The 24842-nt window shown below is 40.5% G+C and overlaps 1 protein-coding gene across 1 annotated transcript in view; it reads left to right on the top strand.

Annotated features, from left to right (window-relative positions):
* LOC106915584 (pleckstrin homology domain-containing family G member 4B-like) overlaps positions 1–24842 on the top strand; it is a gene marked incomplete at its 5' end in the record, with an annotated part of 34137 nt that overhangs the window by 2317 nt on the left and 6978 nt on the right. The window contains 13 exons of the mRNA XM_088007444.1: positions 14567–14764; positions 14864–16940; positions 17017–17211; positions 17503–17623; positions 18032–18125; positions 18490–18576; positions 18737–18850; positions 19524–19622; positions 19734–19885; positions 20100–20238; positions 20948–21070; positions 21167–21364; positions 22979–23637. Of these exons, the coding sequence (XP_087863570.1) occupies positions 14567–14764; positions 14864–16940; positions 17017–17211; positions 17503–17623; positions 18032–18125; positions 18490–18576; positions 18737–18850; positions 19524–19622; positions 19734–19885; positions 20100–20238; positions 20948–21070; positions 21167–21364; positions 22979–23637 (4256 nt within the window). The remainder of the gene's footprint in view (positions 1–14566; positions 14765–14863; positions 16941–17016; positions 17212–17502; positions 17624–18031; positions 18126–18489; positions 18577–18736; positions 18851–19523; positions 19623–19733; positions 19886–20099; positions 20239–20947; positions 21071–21166; positions 21365–22978; positions 23638–24842) is intronic.

Raw genomic sequence — 24842 nt, 5'->3', positions numbered from 1 at the left:
TGAAGAAAGTCAGTGTGTGAATACATAAAATTCAAGGTCTGTAAACTGTTTGCTTTGCTAAGATGCCGTGGATCTAAATAACAACCATGACTGGAGGAAAGTTTTGGGAAGAGGTCTTTGTAGCTGTGAGCTGGAACAGATTGAGAGAAAACAAACTGAAAGAACTGAGCATAGAAAAAAAGTTCAGTAACTCATACTTTGAGGTTTTTCTTCGGAAAAATTATACCCTTGTGATGTTTTTGTCTGAGAGCGTCCTGGTTTGGACAGAAGTGAGCGTGGGACGTTTTTCAGTTTCGACCGGCTGTTTTAAAGTTTTTTTTGTCCATTTCAGCCCCATGAAGTAGGATTGGCTTTATCCAGGATTCTTCTTTAAATTTGCTAATAAATCCTTATCGTTGTTTATTTAGATATTTTGAAGGTGGAGGATGTTGTGCATTAAACTGAAAAAAGGAGAAGGATGACAGTTTCCACATTAAACGTAAAAAAAAAAACTTTATGGAGGAAATATTTATAGAAATTAAAGTTTACCATAAATCCAAACCAGCATAAACTGTCTTTGTATTGTGATTCTCAATTTAAGGTGGTTCTAATTAACAAAATGCTTTTAACATGTTCTTCTTTGTGTTTTTATAATGGATCAATAGGCCTGTTGGCGTTGTGAACCATAAACTATGTCTTAAAGGACATTTAATTAGTGTAGAGTCACACAGCTCATGTCTAATCAGTATAAATATTTAAGATTTGGGACTAGAAGCAATTTAAAGCGTCCAAGAGTATTTGGTCTAGTGCTCAATACTTCTAAATCTAAAGTGTGTTTGGATTCCAGCTGTTCATGGTCATATTTTCACCACTCTCCATTTACTGGACATGGAAGAAAGCAAAATAAAAGATAAAACTAATTCAGTCATGGGTGACAAATGAACTTTTGACTTTTTCAAGTGCTTCTCCCTCCACAGGCAGAAAGGCGCCCTGGGTGGTCAGCCATTCTGCTCACATAAAAAAAAATGCCAGTGGGTTTGCTCTTGGGGAAGTTGATTCATATTATTAAAAAATGGTAACTCTAGGTCAGCTTGGAGTTACCAGAAGCTGCTTCACATAACATTGTATTACAATATCTCCAATAACTAATAATCTATTTTAAATAGAACAAGTTTAACCCCTCTAGCTTCTTACCTGATTTACAGAACATCCTCCCCTCTTCAGCTCAGATCAGCTCGTTTCTCTCTTTAGACAACACCACTAACTCTCTGAGCTACTTTCCGTTTGCCATTTCATTTGGCCAAGTTGCTATTGGTGTTGCGTGTCTGTGCCAAATGCAACACGCCCAAACGCTATATGTTTAAAAAGAGTCGAGTCAGCCTCACAGGCCATTGTGAATGACTGAAGCAGCTCATGTTGATTGATGGCAGTGACTGGTAAGCAGCAGGGTCAGCTCCAGAGGAGGCCCGTCGGGAGCCACACGCTGACTTAGAAGTCTAAAATAGACTCTCCACCTTCCCTCCCCAGTGGGCCAATTCGTCTGTCTTTGCTCTGGGCTGCCACTATGTTGTCGACTAAGCTGCTAATGAACAGAACTAAAAGCTTGTGTGTCACTCATCTTTTTAACGTGTTTCACTTTGAGTTACTGAAATAAGTGAACGTTTCAATCATATTCTAATTCATGGATTATGATTGCATATGTTTGCCCCTATGGCGACCTGTCCGGGCACCAGGTCTTGTGACACAACAAGGAGAAGTTGGTATAGAAAATGGATGAACGTTTGAAGTTGAAAAGATATTGAAGATTTTCCTTCCTCAGTCATTTTTTTTCTCTGCAGAACAAAAAGCTGAACACAAATGCATCTCACACTTTTCAGGATTTTATATGAAAAATGAAAAATCTGTGTCTTTATTTTAACCCTTTGGCTCATAATTACTTTGTTCTTGTACTTTGTGTTGCTCTGTCACATAACTCCCAATAAAAATATAATTAAGGTTGTGGATGTAATCTGACCAAGTGAGGAAAAAGTTGAAGTTGAATACTTTTTTTGAGGCACTGTAAAAAAAAAAAAAAAATCAAAGACTTCTAAATGGTCAATAATATTTTAAGTGCCTAATGAATTGTATAATTTCGTCTTGTGTTTCTGTTGTTTTGGGACTGAACTCTGTAGATTGTCCTCATGTGAGGCCTAATTACAGATGAGTTTAGTAACGATGTTATAACACATCTCTCATATTTACATAGTTTAAAACAGAGTGCAGAAATGACAAAAACAGCCATAGTTACTATTTTAACTACATAAAAGAGTGAAAACATCAGTATTAAGTCTCTTATAGTTTATATAGACAGACTTCTTCATGAGTTTAATGTGAGTGGATTTAAGGTTAGCTGTGCCTAGGGAGCTGTTGCACTTTTACCCCACATAAAAACAAGTTCCTTGCCAGCAGTTTCTACGTTGCCTTACTCACCTTGAATGACGAGTAACTATGGGAACCCAGGAAGTGAAAGGAGAGATCTTGCAGAGAAGAGAAGTCTGATGCTATAAAGGGGTTGCCAGAAATTATACTCTTTACTTTTACAGCTGAGTGTTAAATGTATCTAAGACGGGTTGTTGTCACCTCAAAGAACCGGAGGCAACCCTGTGAATGCTGACTAATCCAGCACCATTTAATTTATTGGCTGGTTTCCCTGAAGAATCCTAATAAAAACTGGAGACGATTCTGTCACTGAATTCCTGAGAAGACTTGGTGTGTAAAGGAAGCCTCACCTGAGGGTAAAAAAGTGCATTTTATTATCTTCTTTGCACCACTGTAATTGGATGACATACATGCGTGACTGTCCTGTGGGTTTTATTAAAAGAAAAACGCTAAACAAACCCAGTTACTTTTCAAGCTGTCAGTCAAATGAACTTTTGACCCTGGCTTGCTCATTGAAGGAAATGCATTTCCGGCTATGCTAACTGCTCTACAGAATGGTAATGAGGTGTTAGGTGCCTAAGCCGGAGCTCGGAGCGAGGCGTGCTCCGAGTGCTGAAGATACTGGAGGTAAAAATAGAAGGCCAAAACTGGAGGTGCATTTGTTTCCATCGGTGACTGGAATTAGCTGCTTCAAATCTCTTCATTCAGTCGCAGCTATCGAGGCAAAGTGCACCAACGCATGAAAGCCTGCACACCTTATTAAACTATGCACTGACACAGTTTAACTGCGGCAGCAGCAAGACTGTCGACTTTCGGATCATCGCGCGTGCTTTATTGGATGTTTTCGTCCGTTGTGCGGTTCTTGATGTCGCCCAGACCTCTTCACTGAGGACACATAGAGTAAAGATGGAGAAAAATAAATTGTAAAAGTGTCAAAATCATTTGCTGAAAGATTTTGGTTCTTTCCCGTTAATTACTTTGTCATATCTTCCATTCAGAAGTTACAGGTATGGACTAAGGTGTGCCAATCTGGTCCATCTGTAGGACTTCATATCTTTGAAATTTGAAACAACACTGCTGTGTTTTTACATGAACAGACGTAAGGCTCCGTATTTAATAAATTTAAAACAAAAATGTAAAAAAGATAACCTAACTGCTTTGGTTTAACAATTTAATCAACAAATAAAGTTTTTCCAGCTAAAATACAAAGACATTTCAGCTAAATAGATATGAAGTAAACTTCTGCTAAACCCCACTACAGTTCGTAGCAGTTTTCCGGTAAACATGCTCATTGAAAATGATCCCGTTTTGCCGATTTGCTACTTCGAAAGTAAACTTTGGAGTCTAACAAGCTCAAATAAACCCAATCAGTTTGGTTACTTGCTTGGGTAGCCAGCCTGCAGTCAGCCTGACAGACATGCCACTCGTGGCTTTCCAACTATAGTTTAAGAACAGTGTCACATCAGTAAGAGCCCCTTTAGTTTTGTACTTAATGTTTTGTTAATTTTTTCAACCAAATTTGTCTTTTATATAATGAAAGTTTAAAGGACTTTAAACTGCAGCAACAGTTTTTAGTATCTGATGTTTTCAAACCACAGCTTTTTAAGCCTTCTGCAAATTTTGATGTAGGCAACCAGTCCATTCATAGTTACTGATGTTAAATAAAACGTATATTAATGTTGCGATTGATGCCAAAAGCACATCTGCTGCATTTCTCTCTACTTCACCGATGCTGTGACAATAGCAGAGGCTCTGTAGGGGATGAATTGAAGCCTTTCTTCCTAAGTTGATGCTTTTTCTCAACTTCTAAGGTAAATATTAGAACTGACATTAAGGCACACTTACAATAATTATGACCCAAACTTTCTGTCTTTGTATGACTAGGCAAAAGCAAAACACAAAAGTGGCATTCAAGATGGAGAAGTAGTTGAAAGTAAAATATCAAAGAGAAATAAATTCTTACTACTCAATATCCCATAGATGACTGCAGAAGCACAAATAAATATGTAATCTGTTAATTAGGAGAAAAACACAAACGTAGAGTAACCATTTTTTGCAGAAATACTTGAGATATATTTTTAATTAAACAGAATCAGTTAAAGTTCAGTATCTTGCAGGACAAAAGCTTTACCACAGTTAAAGAGTTTATTTTTGTAAAGTGTATAATTTTTTTGGCATTAAAGTCTAATCAAGATAAACCCAGAACTCCATCTAAGGCCTCAGTTTGCAGCACTTTCAGTGGTTACAGTGTATATCAAGAATTTTTAAATTTGTTGCAATTTGCAAAATTGCCACTAGATGTCACCTAATTCCTCACATTTCTTCCTTCCTTTGCTTATACCAGCTCATTTTGTTCTCTGATCTTTGTCTGCCGGTGAAGTGATATGGAGGCAGGATACGGCCAGGTCAGGTCACTCACATCTAACAGATACCGGTTGATCCATAGCGTGCAGTTTTATCAGTCTGAGGTGGGAGGTTGAGCAACTAGTTTAAAACCACACATGAATAGGGAGAACGTGCAAACTTCCTGCATATATTTCTGCAGGATTTTAAGCCTAGACCTTCTTGCTGTGGTGGCAGTGATGCTAATATCTGCGCTCGTCCAGCCCCTTCCCCACGATGCTTCTTAACATATTTTTGATCAGACAAGCAGGCTTTGTGCAGATTATAATTCACGGTGAGATTCCGGATTAATAATATGTGCATGGGATTGAGCTGTGTACAAAAGGGATTTTGCAAGACAAACAGAGAGAGAGAGAGATGGAAAGATAAGGACAAGGACGACAAGGCCCTGTCTACGACCAGATGAATCAACAGCTTCCCTCCTCTGGCGAGGACACGCTTGCTTTGCTCAAGCCTAATACCACGGACATGCTGTCACGCATGAACAATTTTTTTCTGTCCCTCATCCCCGCTCTCCCTGGCGCTTACCACCCCACCCTCCCATCCATTCTCTTTGTGTCTTTCTCTGTCCCTTTGTGACTTTTTCACATTGGCCTCGTTAGCCAGCAGATTCACTGCAGAGCCTGAAGCAGGGCCCTGGAGAGGGACAGGACCATAGCAACAAGGGTAGCTCTTTGTAGCACACCAAACTACTTTGACTCACAAGTTTTTTTGTTTTTGTTTTTTTTTTTTTTCCTAAAGCTTGTTTAAAGCTAACACTAAGAACTTGTGCATTTTAGATGAACAAATTGTTTTCTTGCATGGTTTAAATTTCTCTCTGCTGCGTGAAACAGACACAGTGTTTGTTTCAAGAACAGTTTACACAGTTACTCAGCGACAAGGAAAGGAAACAAAATGTGTTTAAATGTTATTTAGAGGTTTGGCATCCTAATGTCCACTGACCTCTTATAAATTTCTGGTAACTTTTGTGCTTTTTTCAAGGCTGTGAAAATAGCAAAGTTTCCATCAATTGGACCCGTCAACGCCACTTGACAGCTATTCAATTTTAACTACACCTCTTCTCAAGGTGCCTCCCAGACAATAAATAAAGATATATAAGTCTGAAAAGTTTGGCCTACTGAGTAAAAGCAAATAAATCATAAAAACAGCTGGAAGCTGACAGAAAGTCTCCATTTATTGGATTGAGCTTGAGCTATTTTTAGAGTCTATGCAAAGCTGATGGACCAAAAACAATCCAAAACATGTCATTTTCCTTCCTCCTAATTATTGGTCTGTTTTGTGAGATCCCAATAGCCTGCACTAAGACCTGTGGGTGCAGCATAAAAAATAGTTCTGCTCCAAAACAAAAGCATTTTTTCTGCTTCATTGCTGTTTATTTGTCCTTCGTTTGAGGTCATATAGTTTTATAGTTTGCCTTTCTGACTCTTAACAGAATCCCTCGAAAAGTTGTTTGGTGTACCTGAAATTTTAATCAGTTCAGAGACATGACTCAACATAGACCTCATTAACTATTGATGTTACTCTGGATCAAATATATTTTTTATTCAGCCTTGGCAGAGACATGCATTCTGAAATGCTTCCTGTTTATGTTATTTTAGCCTAAAGAAATGAAATGCTCTACATACAGAGGAGGGTAGAGTATACTGGGAAATTGCAACAAAACATAAAAAAAACTTCTTTTTTTTTTCTTCAAAGGTCGCTGCAGTAAATGTAACATAAAGCGGTGTGGGTGAGAGGTTGGTGGAAATATATTCATTGTTTTCAACATACTTCAATAAGAAAACATTTTAAAGTCAGGTGGATGTTGTTGAATCCCCTTTAGACTGAAATCCTTACAGGCAACCAGAAAACCTGCAAGAATATAATGGAGCAGAAGCAGTTTTTCATAGAGGAAAAGTTACTTCTTAAAAAAAATCTCAACATTAATTGTAACATTATTTTTTGCTTATCACGTTACCCCGAGAAATGACCTCAAAGCATGAAGTTGGTGCATGATAAATGTGGAAAAAGTTCAGTTCTGTGAATCCTTTTGCGAGGTAGAGACAATCTGCTTCTTTCTGTCTCTCTCTCTCTCTCTTGGCCTCACTCCCTCTCGGACAAACATTGCAGAGAGCACTTGAGGGGCTGTGAGAAGGAAACAACCACAGAGAGACAGAAAAGCAGAGAGCAATCAGAGAATCGGAGCGCACAGTGGGGAGAGAGGGAGGCAGACACACACAGAGTCGTTGTGGACCGGCTGAAGACTCGCCGATTGCTCATCAGCCTGCCATGACTCAGCCTTGAACGCGTGTCCGAGCAGAATGGATTTCATTTGGGTTCAGCTGCCTCTGAGCTCCGCGCAGGATTTTCACTCCTTCTGGATTATATCTGAAAAAGCAGCCGGTGTCATGAGCGGGGAAGCCATCGAGCAGAAGGGAAGATGGTAATGTCACTGTTCTTCCATGTGAGATTACTTTCATCCTGCTCTTTTCTCTCTTTTGTGTTTTTTTTACAAATTAACTGAAGCAGCTACTTTTAAGAGTATAAATTAATTTGCAGCTTGAGTTTATTTCACAGCTCCGCTTTTACCTCTTGAAGACCTTTGAGATGTTTATAATCTTCAGTTGTAGATGTGTTATTTCTTAATCAAAACACTATAGTTGACATATATGTAGGGAGAAATTTTATACTTACATTTAAGTTAATGCTTTCTCTCACGCCTGAACAAACATTGTGTTTTCTACATCTTAAACTGCTGACAGGTGAAGTTTTGCATCAGAAACGTGACGTTCTAACACCACGTCTCCAAACACTAGTACCACAGAGGGATTTGTTTAGTGCGTCCTGACAAGAAGCTCTTTATGTTTTAACACCCGTGTACTCTGACCACATTTCTGCCATAGCTAACACTCTCTGCTGCTGCTCTGCCCGAGCAGCCTGACTCAAGGTGAAGCTCTCAGGTTACCGAGCATTAGTCCAGGTTTTACAATCCATCCCCTGTGCCTCCTTCCTGCTGCTGGCCCTACAAGATGTGACTCATGCAAATACAAGCAGAAAGTTTCTTTTTTCAAAGTACGGGTGGCTGTCTGAAATGTGGATTTAGATTTTAAGCCTGGAGGAAATGTCTCAGTTTGATTTTGTCCGTTTCAGGAAAAGTCTCAGACGAGCGTATTTTTCATTCGACGTCAGAGAGGGTGTGCCTCGTTTTGTGCATAAAGCTGAATGTGTTTGCCGCCGACAGGCTGCAGGGACGTTATGAAGGGAGTTGAATTTTAAATTACCCGCCCAGCTCTCCCGTGGGTTTGACTTGGCAGAAGTCTTTGTGAGTTTTCCCACCCTGCTTCCTGTATAAGTTTTCCTTGTCGTCAAAACCAGGGGTCCATTAGCTCTGTTATTCCTGCTTTCTGAGTGACCTCGATGTCTGGGTGTTCATTCCCATGTTGACTAAGTTGTACAAAGCGTCTCCTTTTCCCTCTGCAGAAAGACATCTTGTCCTGTCTGAGTGATTCGATGGAAAAAATACACAAAAGTCTGATCCAAATTTCTGCTAGTAAATCTACAAATCATCATCTCCCCTTTACTTGAATTACCATCATTACCTTCATATACAATGCCTTGCAAAAGTTTTAATCTCCTTCAGTATTTTATTTTTTTCATTTTTGTAACCTTATGATCAAAAACATCAACATGTTTTATTGGTGTTTTATATTATGATACATGGTTTTTACATGTTTTACAAGATAAAATCTGAAATCTGTTTTCATAATAGCTCAGTCTCACTCAGACTCAAATTAAGATTTTGCCTCTGACTTAACATTGGATTTAATTTTGGACTTTGACTGGGCCATTCAACTGTGTTTTCTTCAAGGGCTTAATTACTTGCATTTATTTGTTCAGACAGCACATGGTAATTGGTACAAAATAACTGTTTTCCAGCAACCATGATGCTGTAACATCAGTGTGTCATAACAGAGATCAGGGCAGTGCAAAGTGTTTTTCCTTGCTTAGGGTTTTGCATGTAAAAAGTTGAATTTGTTTCTCATTTGACCAGAGCATCTTCTGGAAAACAAGAAATCGGACATTTTGATAGTTTTCTTTTCCACTTTCCTTCCACAAGAGTCAGATCTGAGATGTGCTTAGCAAATATTTGCCCTGTCTCTAATTCTCTCCTGTGAGTTGTGGATATCTCTTGGCTACTTCTCAGATTGATTCATCTTCTTTTCCAGCTTTTGCCTTGAGATCGGGACATTTTCTTTCTGTTTATGGACAATCTCTGAATTGTTGTGTGAGATGTTGGTTATTTGTTTTACAATATAACCCATAAATGTCTCCATGTCCTCATCACTGACATGGAGACATGTCAGTGGTGATGCTTGGTCTTCATGATGCTGTTGGTTCACTGACGTTTTCGCTCAAACCTTCACAGAAACGGGTTTATATTGAGATTTAATTACACAGTGGTCACTCTGTTCTCCATTAAAATGGCTCCGTACTTTAAGGCATCATGGTAAAGGAATGTTAACCAAGATTTTTTAATGTGTGAAAGAATAAGAAAACCATGTATTATTTTCTTCACTTATTATGTGTGACTATTTTTTGGACTGTCACGTAAAATATATTTGTGTTTTTAAGTGACAAAATGTAAAAATAAATTCAAGGAGTATGAATTATATATTTTTTTAAAAATCTAACAAATGCCAACAAATGTATGATTCAGTGTTTTGATGTTTGCTCGTATCGAAGTGGTCACTTTCCGTTGTTTGTCCTGAAATCTGTAGGTTAGAGTTACATTAAGCACAGCTGAGGCCTAATTACAGATGAGACGAGCATGTCAGTGAAAGCTAAGCCACACTTTGATATAATAACATCCCTCACATGGACACAGCATACGTACATCAGCCCCGCTCATGGTGATTTTTAAAGATGGCTCGGCTCATTCACAATTCCCTCACGTGTTTTCGATGACCCAGACTGAACCGCCGACTGCTACTTTACGGCCACTTTCAAATCGCTCTGCTGATCGAGACCGTCATGATTGGTGTTTGTCACCGGCGAGCCCCGGTCTCCTTATCCCACTGAAGCTGCTAAATATACCGTCTGGCCATCGCGGAGCCTCTGTGGTTTTGTACAGAGGATTCATGGCTTACGCCAGTGTAATTTGGCTTGAGCTTGAGAGGAGGTGACATCAGGTGTGTTGAGGCACAGAGGGATAGTATAAGACTGAAGAGGAAAAAACAGAGAGAAAATGAGGATTTTTGACCCTTTTTTTTGTTGCCGTTTTCTTCAAATATATAGTTTATAGCTGAAGAGCTCATTGTTTTACCAACTAAGTTGATTCATTCAGAAAAAGAGTGGAATTTGAGCTTTACAGAGTAATCTCTGCCTGCTGTGCCTCTAAATAGCAAAATAAATGAATCCCAAATGATTTATGTCTTTTGATCTCGTACTGAAGCTGTGATTAAAATGAATTGATAAGGAAACTTATGCACTTTGTGAATGTTTAACAGAAAAATCCACATTACAGTTGCCACAAGGCTTCGTGTTTTCTGTTCATCAGCTTGTTTTCACTCGTCTTTAGGGTGGCAGCTAATCTGTTTACTGCACAATTGAATTACACCTTAATATCACATTTGTTGTCATCCATACATGTGTCATTTTCTGTGAGTGACGCAACCGATCAGCAGACTGAAATCCTCCTTTCTGAAGAGAAAAGTATGTGTTCAAGATGTTGAAGCAGTGTGCTTGTTAGCTTAACTACTGACATCAACTATTTATAACGCGTTTATGACTTTTACTCAATGTTCATTTCCAGTGGCCTCTTAAAAAGAATGCAGGATTTGTGGTCACAAATCCATTTGTCCATCCTTACAGCCATCTGTTCAAAGCTAAGGGACATTGCATAAAGTGTTGTGAGAAACTATTTACACATTTTTCTGTTTTTGCTTTTTCACATCCTAAGGAAGGAAAAGTTTTTGTTTTCCCATTTTGAAGAGCGTCCAAAAGAAATGGCCATGTTTACATCTTTGGTTATCTAAAATGGAGATTTTTTATTTTGTTGTTGACCGATGAATATGATGGCTTTTCCTTTGATCTGATTGGTAGATTTTAACACTCTGGTCATGAACAGATGGTCATTTCTGTCGCATGTCTGTTGTTTATTGAAAATCTTTCTTTCTTCCAACAATATGGGTGAACAACAATCAAGGATTGGGTGCTTCAGCTCAGACTGATATTTGTTTTTGTTGAAAAATGTGGGGGGAAAAACTTCCTTATATCTGATAGAAGAGAGTGAAAGAGTTGAAAGCTTGAACTAATTTAGCTTTTTAAACAATCTGTTTTTTTAAATGTTAGACATGTCCTTTATTCTGATGAGGGGCAACTTTAGTGGATCAATTTAGTCAAGTAATTAACAGTTTGAAAACACACAGTGTTATTTGAAAAACAAACTATATTTGCAGATTCATCTTCCAAACCAGATGACATTATGCTCATTTTCAGCTTGTAAAGCTAAACATAATGCTGTTTAAAGAGCGCAATGCAACAATGAAACGGGAAAAGATTTGCTCCTTTAAGACGCCAGCATTTCTCCCTGTCCTCTCTGCCCAGCAGCAGTGAACTCAATATAAACAGTTTGTGTAATCCAGCGGGGAATCAGTGAGTGTGAGCTCAGATGAAAAGCAGCAAATATCAACACAGGAAATTGATTCTTCTCGTGCTTATGTAAAGTTTATCTAAGTGTTAGAACAGTGGTTTCTTACAGGGTCTCACATTTTCTCATACATTTATTAATGTATAAAAAAAAGACAGTCACAGATCCAAATTTTGCCGATTTTTGTTATTTGTTTTGTTGTTAAAGTGGCGATGTGACGCGAGTCGGTCCTTTCGAGCAAACGGTTCCGGCTCCTGATTTACAGACCTTTGTGAAGGCAGATAAGATCAGATTCACGTCGCCGGGCTGCTTGACAGGTCTTTAGCATGTTAAAAAAGTGACAAGCACAGTTAGCACCGCTAGCGTTACGATAGCGACAGCACGCCAGATATAGCTTCTTGAGATTTTTGTAGAAGAATCCTGCCAGAGCTTGATCTGTTACAGACAAAATGGACATTTCTCTCATAATTCAGGATGTAAAAGAAGAATCCATCTCCCTACATTTCCTGTCACTTTCCAGATGATGATGATTAAACTGAAAAAGATTAAGTGTGCATTGAAAACATTCAAGATCTCTATTAGAAACGTCCAAGTCTGCATGCAAACTTTCTGGTTTTCTCAGTCCAGATTTGTTTGCCCAGCCTGGAGCCGGCTTGACATCAGAAATGCTCAGGGACTATTTTTGTGTCATAATGATACTGGACAGAGATATTCAAACTGTCTTTGGCCGCAGCGCTGAGACATCTTATCCACAGCAATGGGAGGGTTGTAATTTATTTCAGTGACTTACTGGGAAGGATCTGTGTGTTTTTGAAGCCAAGTAGTTCTGCGTTAACAGCGGTGTGCTGCCAGGACAAACAAACAAACTTTTGGTTTTAAGTGCAGAAATGCCTGAAAATTGTTTGGGTTCCCCTTCGTGGGTCAATACAGGCTGTTTCTGAAGAAGCAAAGTGTAATGTTGCCTTCCCAAGGATCCAGTGAACACAACTTTAGATATAATTTTGTGCAATAAAATTTTTCAAGCTTGCTAGCTTCTTCTTACTGTGAGCGAAACAAATGAATCAATATTTCTTTTGGGGTTTTTATGTCTTCTGAGGCCTGGAGGCCAGCAGGGGTTCTGAACAAACCCAAAGATCGTTTACACCTTGGGCCGCCGCTGACCCAGATCTATCCAGCAAGTCATTTCACTAATGGAATGACAGAATTGATGACTGAAGTGTTTTTAGTCCTGTGGAAACAGTTTAATTAAAAATGTATGAACTGTGATCTATATTTACTTCCACTAAGCTGTGTGTTTCTGAGCTGCAAGCAACAACCGTCACCATCCAGCCTTCGGTTGTCGTCTCCTCTCCATCATTTTCATAATTGCTGTCCTTGTCTTTCTTGTTAACGTTATGTTGATGAGGATTGTTGAGGTTTGCCCCAGCGGGGTGTGACAGAAGCCACCACAAAGCTCTACGTCAGACATGTTGTACCCTGAGCTGTGGGATCGGAGGACAATCGGGGAGTTTCGGAGGATAATGTCACAGTACGAGATTATAGAGGCGACTCTATAATCCAGTTCAAGAAGACGGTGTCTTGCAAGACATGTCGTCTCCATTGAATATTTTCACATTTTGTAATACTCCATCCATGATAATGCATTATATTTTAATTTGGTTGTAGTACTCCAACACAGTGCATAGATGTGAGGAAAAAGAAATGTGGTTTTAAAATTTTTTTAATTGTACAAACACCCAAAATGATGCTGCTACACACTATTTTGTGATGAAATATCTCAAACATAACCAGTTACAGGGAAGATGTAACTTAGACATGATTGACGTATGGATTTGACTAATTTTGTTAGCTTAGCCAACAGGTTTAGCTTAAGAAACATCTCTGGTGTTACCATTACCATTACTGTGTCTGATTTTATTGAATCCTACACAGTTTGCATGGGTAGAAAAACAATCTTCAGGCCATACATCAACGTTCTCACATGCTGTTTCCTGGAGTCAGGTTCTCCTTCTGAAACCCACTGCTCTGGTCTTAGTGGCGCTAAATAAAGCAAGACCTAAATGTGAGGTGGGAGGTATGGGGGGGAGGGGATGCATGAGTTCAGGTCAAAGGGAATGTGAAACCATAAACCAGAAGTGTAGCCGTGTTTACTTGAATATTTGTCCACAGGCTGTCTGCCTCCGCATAGAAGAATGAGAATTACTTGAACGAAGCCTCATCTCTGATGATGAGGCTTTTCTAGTTTACTCTGGAACAAAATTATTTAATGAACTGCATGTTTGCTGCTTAACACTACGAAGTACTGAGACCTCATAGATCAAATGTAATTAAATTGGTGGGTCGGAATAGAAACTTAGCCAAAATCATGTAAAATCAAGTTTTGGCATTTTAGTCAACAAGGCAGTTAAAAGTGTTTTACATGATTAAAACATAATGTGTTAAATCAAAAAGAAACAAACAAAGAGAAGTAATGACATTTTGAAATCCAGGCTAGAATTAATAATCTATGCTCACTTTTTAATCAGACAACCATAAACAATGTGTTTTTAAAATTGAGCTAAAAAGAAGAATTGTTGTATTTGAATAAAATTAACATGGAAAACAGTGAAGCAGGTGAACACCTTCTGGCTGCTGATCATAATAATGTGCATAAGTTCTGTTAGAATAAATTAATTTGGTTTAATTATACAATAAAATACCCTTCTAACACTAAAATTGAAATAAAAAAAAATTCTAAATTTCCTGCAATATTTTTTGCAAAGAGATAGAAATTTGTATTTTCTGGTCTCAAATTTTACTTAAGTGATGACGACGACTTTTTACGCCACTGTTGAAAGTGTTTACATTATGCTCTTGACTCTATGGCAATCTACTGGACGGTCATTAAATCGATGACGCGAAATACTTTCAGAAAATCATAAAATATTAACTGGAGAACTTCACTGAAATAGTTCATTTGAATATCTACAGGGTAACTTGGTGCTTCATCAGCTTTTTGTTAGTAAAATATTGAGTAGCTGCACCGCTGTTTCTGTGCCATCATCAGTTTCCAGGTTTGAGCAGCTGACATGAAATAATATGCTGAATGCAAAAACGGTAAATGTTTTGAACAGATCTCATTGAAACTTTCCTTTTCAGAACCTTGATTCTGTGGAGGGATCAATCCAGCACCTCCTCTCTGCGCTGTATCCCCCCTATGAAGCCACCGCCCCCACCCTCCTCAGCCAGCTCTTCCAGATCATCGACGGCCGCTACCAGAGGGACGCCCTCCGCTGTTTTCTGGACTTCCTGGTACCGGCCAAGCACATTTTAGATACCGTGCAGCAGGCTGCATGCGTAAGTTATTCGCCGAGACTCTCTTACTGTCTAAAACAGAATATGAATCACGTCAGCTACATACATGTGTAATAACGTCATCATACTGTCCACGTTCAGGCCCGATACTCCAATGTGCTGTTCCTCTGCGAGGGCTGGCCTCTCTGTTTACGTGACCAAGTGGTCGTCCACCTCGCTCCGATTGACCCCTCCCTTCTTCAGCCAGGCGACTTTTACCTCCAGGTGACTCCATTCTGCGACCAATCAGCTCGCATCGTGGTCTGCAGCTTGCTGAAGGAGGAGGGGCTTGGCGTGGAGGTGGTAGAGGAGACCCCGGTCCCTGAGACGTCCTATCCTTGTATCTTCAGCTCTGGCTGGCTGGATGAGATCAACCAGGACCGCCAGGGGTCACCGCTCAGACAATGCCTGGTCGCTACTGAACGAGGCGTAGTGAGGTTACCATGGGAACGGGTGGCTGTGCCTGATTTTGTGCAGCTGGCACGTTGTGCTGGGAGTAGCATGGCCTCTGCTGCTCCGTCAAATTCACCTTTAACTCCGCCTCCTCCTCCATCTCTTCCTGATTCGTCCAAGACTTCTTCATCTGATAATACCTTCCCTCTTTCCTCTTCAAGGAAATCTGGGCAACGTAATCCTGCGACTAGTCAGAACTCAGTTTTAACATCTTCCCCAGCAGCTTTCTCTGTGGAAACCAGGATATGTCCCGCAAAGCACGGCATTGCTGTGTCACTTTGCCTGGTAGATGCTAGAACTTCGTCTTTGTCGCAGCTGGTAAAGATTAAAGGAAGCGAAGCAGAGCATAAGCCAATAGGCTGGGTTTCCCCGCATACATGGGACAGTCGCTTCACTGAGACAAATCAAAACACAGCCGCAAAAACGGAAAAACCCAACCTCTCGGGTGGCAATATAATTGACTTCAAAGTTGGGAATAAAGGTGCTGTAGCCTCTGAAAATATATTGGAAGATAAACAGAGAGACTCTAAAGCACAGAGAATGAGCAGACATGAGCAAGCAGCTGTTGCAACAGGGGACTACATTGATATACTTCAGGCCAAAATGCTCTTCGATAAAAATCGGTCATTGACTGACGAACAACAAAGCATGCAAGTGCATAGCAGAGTACAAAAACATCCAAATTGGCAAATTCAGCCAATCGCGCAACCGTTCAGCACACAGTCGGAAGTAAATTCTCAGACAAAAGCACAAGACGTGTCTGGAGACCAAGGACCTCAATCTGTTCGTGACCATTCCCTGAAGGACCACCCTTCCTCCGACTCCCTGGGCCCCCCTCAGTGTATCCGCACTGTGCGCTTTGCAGAGAAGCCCTGCACCCCATGCTTGACCAGACGACAGGGTGGGAAGGTCACCAAGGCTCAAGAGCTGAGATGTCGATACAGAGACTCATACCAGGCCGCCATAGAGAACCCTGTCACCTTTGGGGCTGAGAATAACGGAGGGACTATGCCGGCCATGGTGGAGGAGGACACGGATACCTCACAGAGCGCCGACAAACTGAGAGCCGAGGACTCGTGGAGAGATGTTCAAAACACAAGATGTGATCCTGGAAGCTGTAATCAGTCTCCTCCACAACTAGGTGGGGACATTTGTAAAGAGTCAGGAGAAATAAACTGCGTCCCGTGCAGAAAACCAAAAGAAATAAATGTCACGCCCTATAACGATGGCAGAGTGCAATCTGTCAAATCTTCTGGCAACTTTCACAACCTGGGCACGACGAATCCAACGTCAGAAATCAGGACACAGACTCCAAACGTTCTGTCAGCTGCTGATGGTCTCAGGTACCCGGACGACTCAAATAAACAGCACAGATTGAAATTTAGTTCAGCTGAAACATCTGAGATCCACATGCCTTTCAACCATCTTGAAAGCCATCAAACCAGAACCACTTCGACAACTACGGCTCCAAACTTTAAGTCTATCCCCGCACCGCAAAACAGGCGAGACACCCACCCAGACAGGAGATGTTCATCTCTCTCCACGGCGGTGGTGGACACCTCGGAAAAGTGTGAACTGATCATTGTCGAAGGCCAAAACGTCCGGAGAAAAGAGACCTCTGAGCCTCGCGCGGAGATTCCTCAGCTGCATGTGGTGAAATGTAAGAACAGCACAGCCTTCAGGCTGGTTTCACCCAAGATCAACAGAAAGAAAAATCCTCTTCCAGGTAAAGAACTGTTCTTGCTTTCGTCACCATAGTTTGGAACATTTTTACCACACATTAAAAGTAAAATGTGTTGCAGTTGCAGAGCAGCTTGGCACCAGAAGAATCAATAGCCATGAAACGGAGAACCCATCCCAGATGAATCCATCATCCTCCGCCGAGACCAAAAGGACCTCTCAGCAAGCGTCCGGTCGCCCCAGACCGGACCACCTCCCTCTGGGATCACCAGACCCCAGAGCCCATCCCGTTTACTCTGGGTTAGCCTCTCTCACAGGTCATTTAAAATTTCTTACTGCTTTAACCACAGATATAAATCTTTGTGCATGCTATAGTTCAACACCTCTAAGCAAAGGGTGACCAAAAACGTTCACATTACAAAGTGAACACTAAATTTATTCCTACACATGTAAACATAATTATCTCATGTTGCATAGATGATAAAATACCATCTACCAAAGTTTACCCAAACATCTATCAGTTTTTTTAGAGATTAGTTACCTGGTTCAGGTGAAGCCTGACTACATTATTTGACTCCACAACTTCTGATGCCCTCCGTCCACTGCAGGCTGCAGAGACAGGACAGGCCGGGCGATCGTTGAACTCTACGGACACGATCAGGGATGGGAGTCAACAGTGACAAGCCACGAGTTGTTCCAGATGCTGCTCTATTTCTACTCCATCACCAGGTGAGAAAGAAGCGTCTCAGATGGTGGAACCTGAAAAATAAACAACATGGGAACTGGTTTGTTGCAGACACTCACTGCTCATTTTTAGTGTTTTAGTGTCTGCAGTGGCATCAGTGTCGATACACAGTGCTGTGGTCAGTTGTCTACACGCAAATTTTTAATAAAAATGTATATACAAACGGATGGAAACTATTTCATGTCAAAACTGATATTTCTTTTAAATTGCCTTATTATCTTTTGAGAGAAGCCTCTTATTTCCTATCAGAAACAAACGTCTTGGCTAAATAATACTTTGGAATCAAATTTTCCAGGTGTATGAACCATTTTTGGACTCTGTTGTAAGTTTTACCAGGACTTCATGTATGTCAACATCAATCCAAAAGCACCTTTGTTTGTGCCTGTTTGCAGAAAAGAAATCAGAGAAGCCGGAATGACGCTAATATTTGACGCAAGGAAGAAAAATCCTCCGCCACAGTTCTACAAGGCTCTGATGGCCCTTCATGTAAGAAGCACACAAAGTATATTTCTGGAGAACGCTGCAGGTTAATTACTGTTTGCATGGTAATATGTGACTGGAGGGCCACTATTAGCATCTAATGACTGGTAAGTAAAGTTAGGCACAGTGCGACAGCCTGGAGTAAAAATAAAACAGTTTCAGGTTGCGCAAAAGTCACACAAAAATTCAAACTACTACAAACATAAACTATTATCTAATTATTAAACACAAAACATTCTTTAAAAAAAAAAAAAAAGTTTATTTTAGGAATTTTACCGGGTTGACATTTGGTGTTGCTTTGCATTTTTTTCAATCAGCTTAATTCAACAAAATTGTTAAAAAGGTTGTAACTTGTGTTAACCTGTTGCAGGAGTGGTCACCTCGTGCTGTGAATAGTTTGGCTCTGCTGGTGGACAAAGACAACAACCCTCAGCCAGAAAGATGTCCCGGCATCCAGGTTGAGTTATTTCATCCAAACACACTGCATTTGCATTTTCTGCTGAGGATGTGTGTTCACAATCGTCCCTGAGCCTTAAGCCACAGGGAACATCACAGAATGGATATGATTTGAGGGGTAATGTGAAAAGAAGAGATATATGTGTCTAATGTTGATGCAGACTGATTTGGTGACATCAATGAAAGCGTTACTCAAGCTGGCGGAGGCGAATCAGCTGAGCTTCGGTCTGGATGGCACAGCTCATGGCTACTGTGACTGGTTGGAGCTTCATCAGGTAGGAATCAAGTATCAAATGACTGCCTTTGTTTTTCTGCTTGACTTTACCTATAAGGAGGGAACTTATGCTTTGCTATGGGTGTAAAAAAAACAAATGTGTGCGGGAAAATGTTTCCTTTTCCCAACTTATTTTCTTCTTCTATTTCCAAAGAACGTAGATCTAATGTTTTCTAGTAAATGCAATGGTTTTTACTTAATTTTATGTTTTTTCTTTGACTTGCCAAGCCTCACTTTCCCTCAGTTTTAACATTTTACTCATCAGCACTTTGGTTTTTAACTTGAGGATTGAATGCACACACACTACTTGTTTAATCACCAGTTTAATTGTAGTTAAACTGGACCTCAGCTGCTTACTAATATATATATATTTTTTAATTTGTACAAAGAATATCAAAGCACCCGAACTGTGCAAAGACTGAATCCGGTCTTTATAGGTAACTCAATGTGTTTAACAATTTGAAGAATTATACATTTCAAAGAAGAGCTGATCTAAGTTACTCCTGATGACAACGAACAAACCAAAAAAAAAAATCAAAACCCAACTGCAGTATCAAAGTTAATATTTTGTACTCAATGTACTTAGAATATCTAAGTGAAAATGTGCAGGAACCCTATTATTCTCTCTTACAGGTAATCATTCATTCATGCGTCTCCAAATCTTTGATTTTCAGAGACTTTTCCCTTTCGTTAACAATCTCCACGAAGCTTCCAGCCTGTTACTGAGAGCCATTAGTAAGTTAGAGAAACTGCAGATGACCGAGTCTGTGCAGGTAATTTTACTCTCCACTCCTTTCCTCTCAAAGATCCCATCATGGCGAGTTTTGTAACTCAGGCTGAGATAACTGTTCTACGTGTAAAAGTGTTAACACTCTGGCAAACAGGCTGTACAGCAATGCATGATGGACCAGAGGACTCTGATGAGGGACGTCTTGGAGGACAGTCGATTGGTCGGCCTGCAGCGGGAGGGCGGGGCCATTCTGGCTCGGCTGAGGAAGGAGAGTGACTTGAAATACCCTCACTGTGAGGACCTTAGGTACCCAACAAACATCATGTTGTCGCTTTGAGCGCTTACAGAAAGCAAACATTCATGGCAGCCAAGATTTTTTTTTCCCCTCCAAGTCAGAGTCACCAGTGGTCTTTTCTTTAGTCAGTAAAGACAAACTGAAGTTGAGATCTTGAGTTTGTATCTGTAAATGTTCAGAAATGTTCTTTCAACAACCTGTAAATTATCTCTTCTCTTTCTAAAGTGATGCAGTGGACTCAGTTACCAGTCTGTACAACTACGTGGAGGAGCAGGCCCACATCCTGGTGCAGAGGACGAACGCGTCACTGGAACATCTGGAGTACCTGCTGCAGCTCAGAGAGATGGAGGGACACTTCATGCAGGTCCGTCATGCTTCTCTCGTGATCTCTGATTTTCATGTCTGTCTGAACTCTGGTAATGTTTACAGTGCTGTACAGAAGTTGCATCCAACTATAAAAGGCACGCAGCCCGTGTCACTGTCGAGGTTTAGAGATGCTTTTTCAAGGTTTGAATAATTATTCAAGAAACAACGGGGTTTTTTATATTGATTCTGTCATAGAACTGACTTGACATTTGATTTTTTTTTTCAATGCAGAATTAGTTCAGATTTTTTTTACATCATTAGGTATAGCGCTTACATTTTTACTACAGCTCAGGTGAGCATTATAAATGCCTTCGAGAACAATAAAATGGGACAAAAATTTAGATATCTAGTTACATTGACAAGAATGTTTGGATGAATTAAGGTGAGGCTTTTAAATGCAAAAACACTGCTACAAACTGTCGAGCACGGTGGCGGTACCATCATGCTGTGGGGGATTTCTTTTATTCTTCTGTCAGCGTTACTGGTGGACGACATTCTCAAGAAGGAGAATTAGTTATTTATACAGTTCTCTCTTCTAGTAACTACTGAGAGGCTGTAGTTAACTAAATTGGTCATAAACTTTTTTTTACATGTTGCGTCATTTCTCATTAACAACGATTATAACATGTTAGATCACAGACATTTAAACAAAAATGGATCTGAAAGCTTCAAAATGTTTTCATCTGAATAACAACTTTGCTCTGCAGATTCAGCAATGGTTTACTGTAGAGGGAGAGCGCCACCTAATGGAGGCCGAATCAGTCGAGGGCTCTGGAGACAGAATGGAGCAGATCCTAAACAGCTTCACTGGTTTCCTAATTGAAGCTAACGTGAGTTTAAATCTCCCTCATGCCTTTCTCTTTGTCTTTGTGTTTTCCTGTTTGTGCGCCTCCCTGAAGCCTCTCCCTCCCTCCTTCGTCCCCCAGGACCGCAGGCACCACGCCATGTCCTTGGTGTCAGAGGCAGAGAGACTCCAGCAGAGTGGGCTTCTCTACCCAGAGACGGGGGCCTTCAAGACCCTCATCGGCACTTTCCGGTCGGACCTGGAGGACTTCCTCTGCAGGGCGGAGGCATGTGGCCGAGAGCTGCAGATCATGGTCAACATATGTGATTTTTGTGAGCAGGTGAGATGGGGATGCTGGAGTGCCCAGTGCAAAATGCAAAAGCACAAAATCTTACCAAGCATTTTTTGTTTTTTGGTCGTCTCTAGTGAAAATCTGTCGGTACACTTGACATAGGACAAAACAAACTTACATGTAACTTTTCAGCAAGATATAGGAGCTTGTTTTAAGTCAATAATTCCTTAATACTAGAGGTGTGCCGATCGATCGGTCACCGATCATAATCGGGCCGATTTTCGTGAAAAAGTGCATGATCGGTGATCGGCGATCATTGTCTCTTTTACCGATACCGATCACCTGCATCTCATTTCCAACCTGCCTGTGCAGCTGGTCTCCTCTTTCCTTCACTCTGCGCAAACGCGCAACAACAAATCTTAAGCGATGTGCAACTATAACGAACTGAGTGAATGGGGAAGTTTGCTGCGTGTTGCTGCGGAAAATTGAAGCACGTCAAAATGCATCAACACAACGAATCTAATATGGCATAAAAACAATGCCATACTTGACGGAGTTTGGCTACATCGAGGCTCACTGCAGTAAAAAAGACATACGGAGGATCAGATATCAGGTAAAGCAGCGCACAGCTACAAACACTCACCCGGATTAGCATGACGGTCAGAAAGCTAAACAAATAACCCGCAAAATTATTTGTCTTTGTGCTGCGATGTAAGACGCTGGTTCTGCTCTCTGTTGAACCGCTGCTACGCTACAGGTAGTAATATTTCACAGACGGAGCTTCGCTTCTGCTCCACCTGGTAGTGACTCTCACACCGAACCTCTGTTTAAAGCTGCAACATCTAACCTAAAAAAAATACATTTTACCTACATATTAAAACTTTCGCTGTCCTAACATGAGACAGATAATCTCTAAAAAAATAATCGATCTCCTCCCTGATCTGCATAATTACTCCGCTCAGTCAGAAACAGCCAATCAGAGCTAGCAGTAATCAGCTAGCCGCCATGCTAACAAGAAGTTTTCATTCAGTAAATCTGGATTGTTTATTGTAATGGAACCTGTTTTTACCTTTGAATGTTAAGTTTTATACTTGAACTTTTTGGCAATGTTGAGAGGTTTTATGCCTTCATATGTTTTCAGTCTGTTAAAGATAGCACTACCAATAGCAGTACAATTTACACAATGCCTGTTTTGTTTAGTTTTCTTCTTGGAAAAAGTTATTAAAAACAAGTTTTTGTCTAAATTAAGGTGAATTCATGGTTCCTTTTTCCACATAATGTAACCGGTAGTGTTTATGATAAAAAATAAATAAATAATTATGTGATCGGTATCGGTGATCGGTATCGGTGTATCGGCCATCATGGGTGATCGGTATCGGCAGGAAAAAACCTGATCGGCACATCTCTACTTAATACTGATGGAAAAAGCACTGGTTCCACTGGAAGATTATTTCACTTCTAATAAGACATTTTCCCCATGTTATAAGTGAAATAATCAACTACTAGAAATAGAATTTTTTTTAACAATATTGTCTTATTTTAAGTATACTGAGATATTTCCAGTGGAAACTAGACCAAAAATTATTTGTAAGACTTCGTTTTGCAGTGATTTATGGTAGAATTTATAATTAAATTCTGTTTTGTTATTGTTGTTTTAAACAGGCTGTGGAGCTTGCCAACGAGTGCACTGATTATTTGAATCTTACTGAAGCCAGAAATCTCACAGTCCAATCCCCTGAAAGTCAAACAAACACTCGGCTGGTGCAGAAGCAAAGCAAAGACCCCGGCCTGGACGCCACACCTCTTTGCCACTCCGATGTCCAGGCTTCTCCTGATCGACTGATTCTCCAGTCTTTCCAGGAAAGGTTCCTCCACTTCAGCCTGGACAAACTCCACGAGGTGAAGGTCCTCGCTGGCTCCCTGCGGGGATCTCGAGGGATGCACGTCTGGAACACTGCCTGGCTGAGATTTCACGAGGCCCAGCAGCGGCTCCAGGAGAGGATGCAGGAGCTGGAGGAACTTTGCCACCCACCGGCAGATCCCAGCAGCAGCTGTGAGGGTCACTTTGTGGATGTGGTGAGCACCAACATCCAGACGGCCTCTCCGGGGGGACAGAGGTTGGTGGTGCAGTCGACCCCGGGGCCTCAGCGTTCTCAGTGGGAGGGCGTCTTGTCCGGTGCAGAGGATTTGGGTAAAAGGAGGCCGGTTGTGGACGGCAGCAGCCCTAATGGAGCAGATGTAGCCTGCAGTAACATTACCGTCATACCGGAGGGCAGCAGTGACGTCGGGACAAACCGGGAGTCAAAGCAGTCGTCTCACAGGTAATGAACTTCCTGCTGGGCGCTACTTTGACTTTTAAGCTTTTATAATGTTGTCATTTTTGTAAATAATGGTCGATAAGATTTTTTTTTTTTTCCAAAATCATTTTGGTAAAAAAAAAAAAAAAAAAAAAAAAGTTTTTTTTCTTTATTTCCATTAACACAAATAATTGAGTTCAAGACGCATTCAGAGCCCTGACACATTAACACCAAAGTACTCAATACTTTTTACTGGGATTATATGCAATTGACTAAAACAAAGTAGAGCATAATTCTGAAATCTGAAGAAAATAATACATAATTTTCAACAGCTTTAACTGTTTGTATTTAACTTCAGTGCAAGCAGAGGCCTTTAGATGTCAGCTTTGTTACTAAACCTCAGCATAAACTCATCTGTTCTATGAAAGCCTCAGTGCTGGAGAACAAACAGCATCCTGGAGACCAAAGACCACAGCAGACAGCTGAGTATGCATAGAGATGTTAATGAAACAATAGCTTCAGCTTTAAACCGTTCAGTTCATCCTCAGTTTTTCATGGTTCAAAGCTGCTGATGGGCCAAAACCACTTGCAGCGAAAGGTTGTTCTTCAAAATATCTGAATCCAAATACACTCCACATTTTTGCAGTTATTTTTATATGTATAAAAGCAATATTTCTTTTCCCTTTCAGTTCACAATTATGCACTACTTTCTGCTGATCTGTCAATAAAATACGTTGAAAATGAAACGTGTGACAAAAAATTTGTGATTTAAACTTAATTCCAACTATCCATTTTTGTGGTATTGTTCGTAACCTCCACAAACATTTTAAATGAAGTTACATGACTTTGGAGTTAGTCCCTAAATCAGTATTAACTCCAGCTAGTGAGGATGAAGGGAAATATTTCAGTAGATCCTGCAAGCACAGGTGTCAAACTCAAGGTCAAATCCGGCCCTCCGTAGCTACTTTGTGGCCTTCTAGAGTCTCTGAATTTGAAGATGACATTTGCGTGCTTAATTATTATTTTATCTGTCAAATTGATTAAGTCTTGATTTAGGATCGAATTACATCAATGTGAAAAGACTTTAAAAATTGTTTCATTTTTTTAACAGTTTAACGGGTAGCTTTATCAACACATTCTGCCACACCCAGCAGAATGTGTGTGAGGACATAGGGCCTTGATGTAGACCCAAAAAGAAAAGGAGGCTGTAGAAACAATGAAAAGTAAAA

The sequence above is a fragment of the Poecilia mexicana genome, unplaced genomic scaffold (assembly GCF_051168715.1).
Source record: "Poecilia mexicana isolate PSO_F unplaced genomic scaffold, ASM5116871v1 scaffold_7, whole genome shotgun sequence".
Taxonomy (NCBI): Eukaryota; Metazoa; Chordata; class Actinopteri; order Cyprinodontiformes; family Poeciliidae; genus Poecilia; species Poecilia mexicana.
The sequence above is the reverse complement of the archived record's forward strand: the minus strand, read 5'-3'. Positions and strand labels throughout refer to the sequence as shown.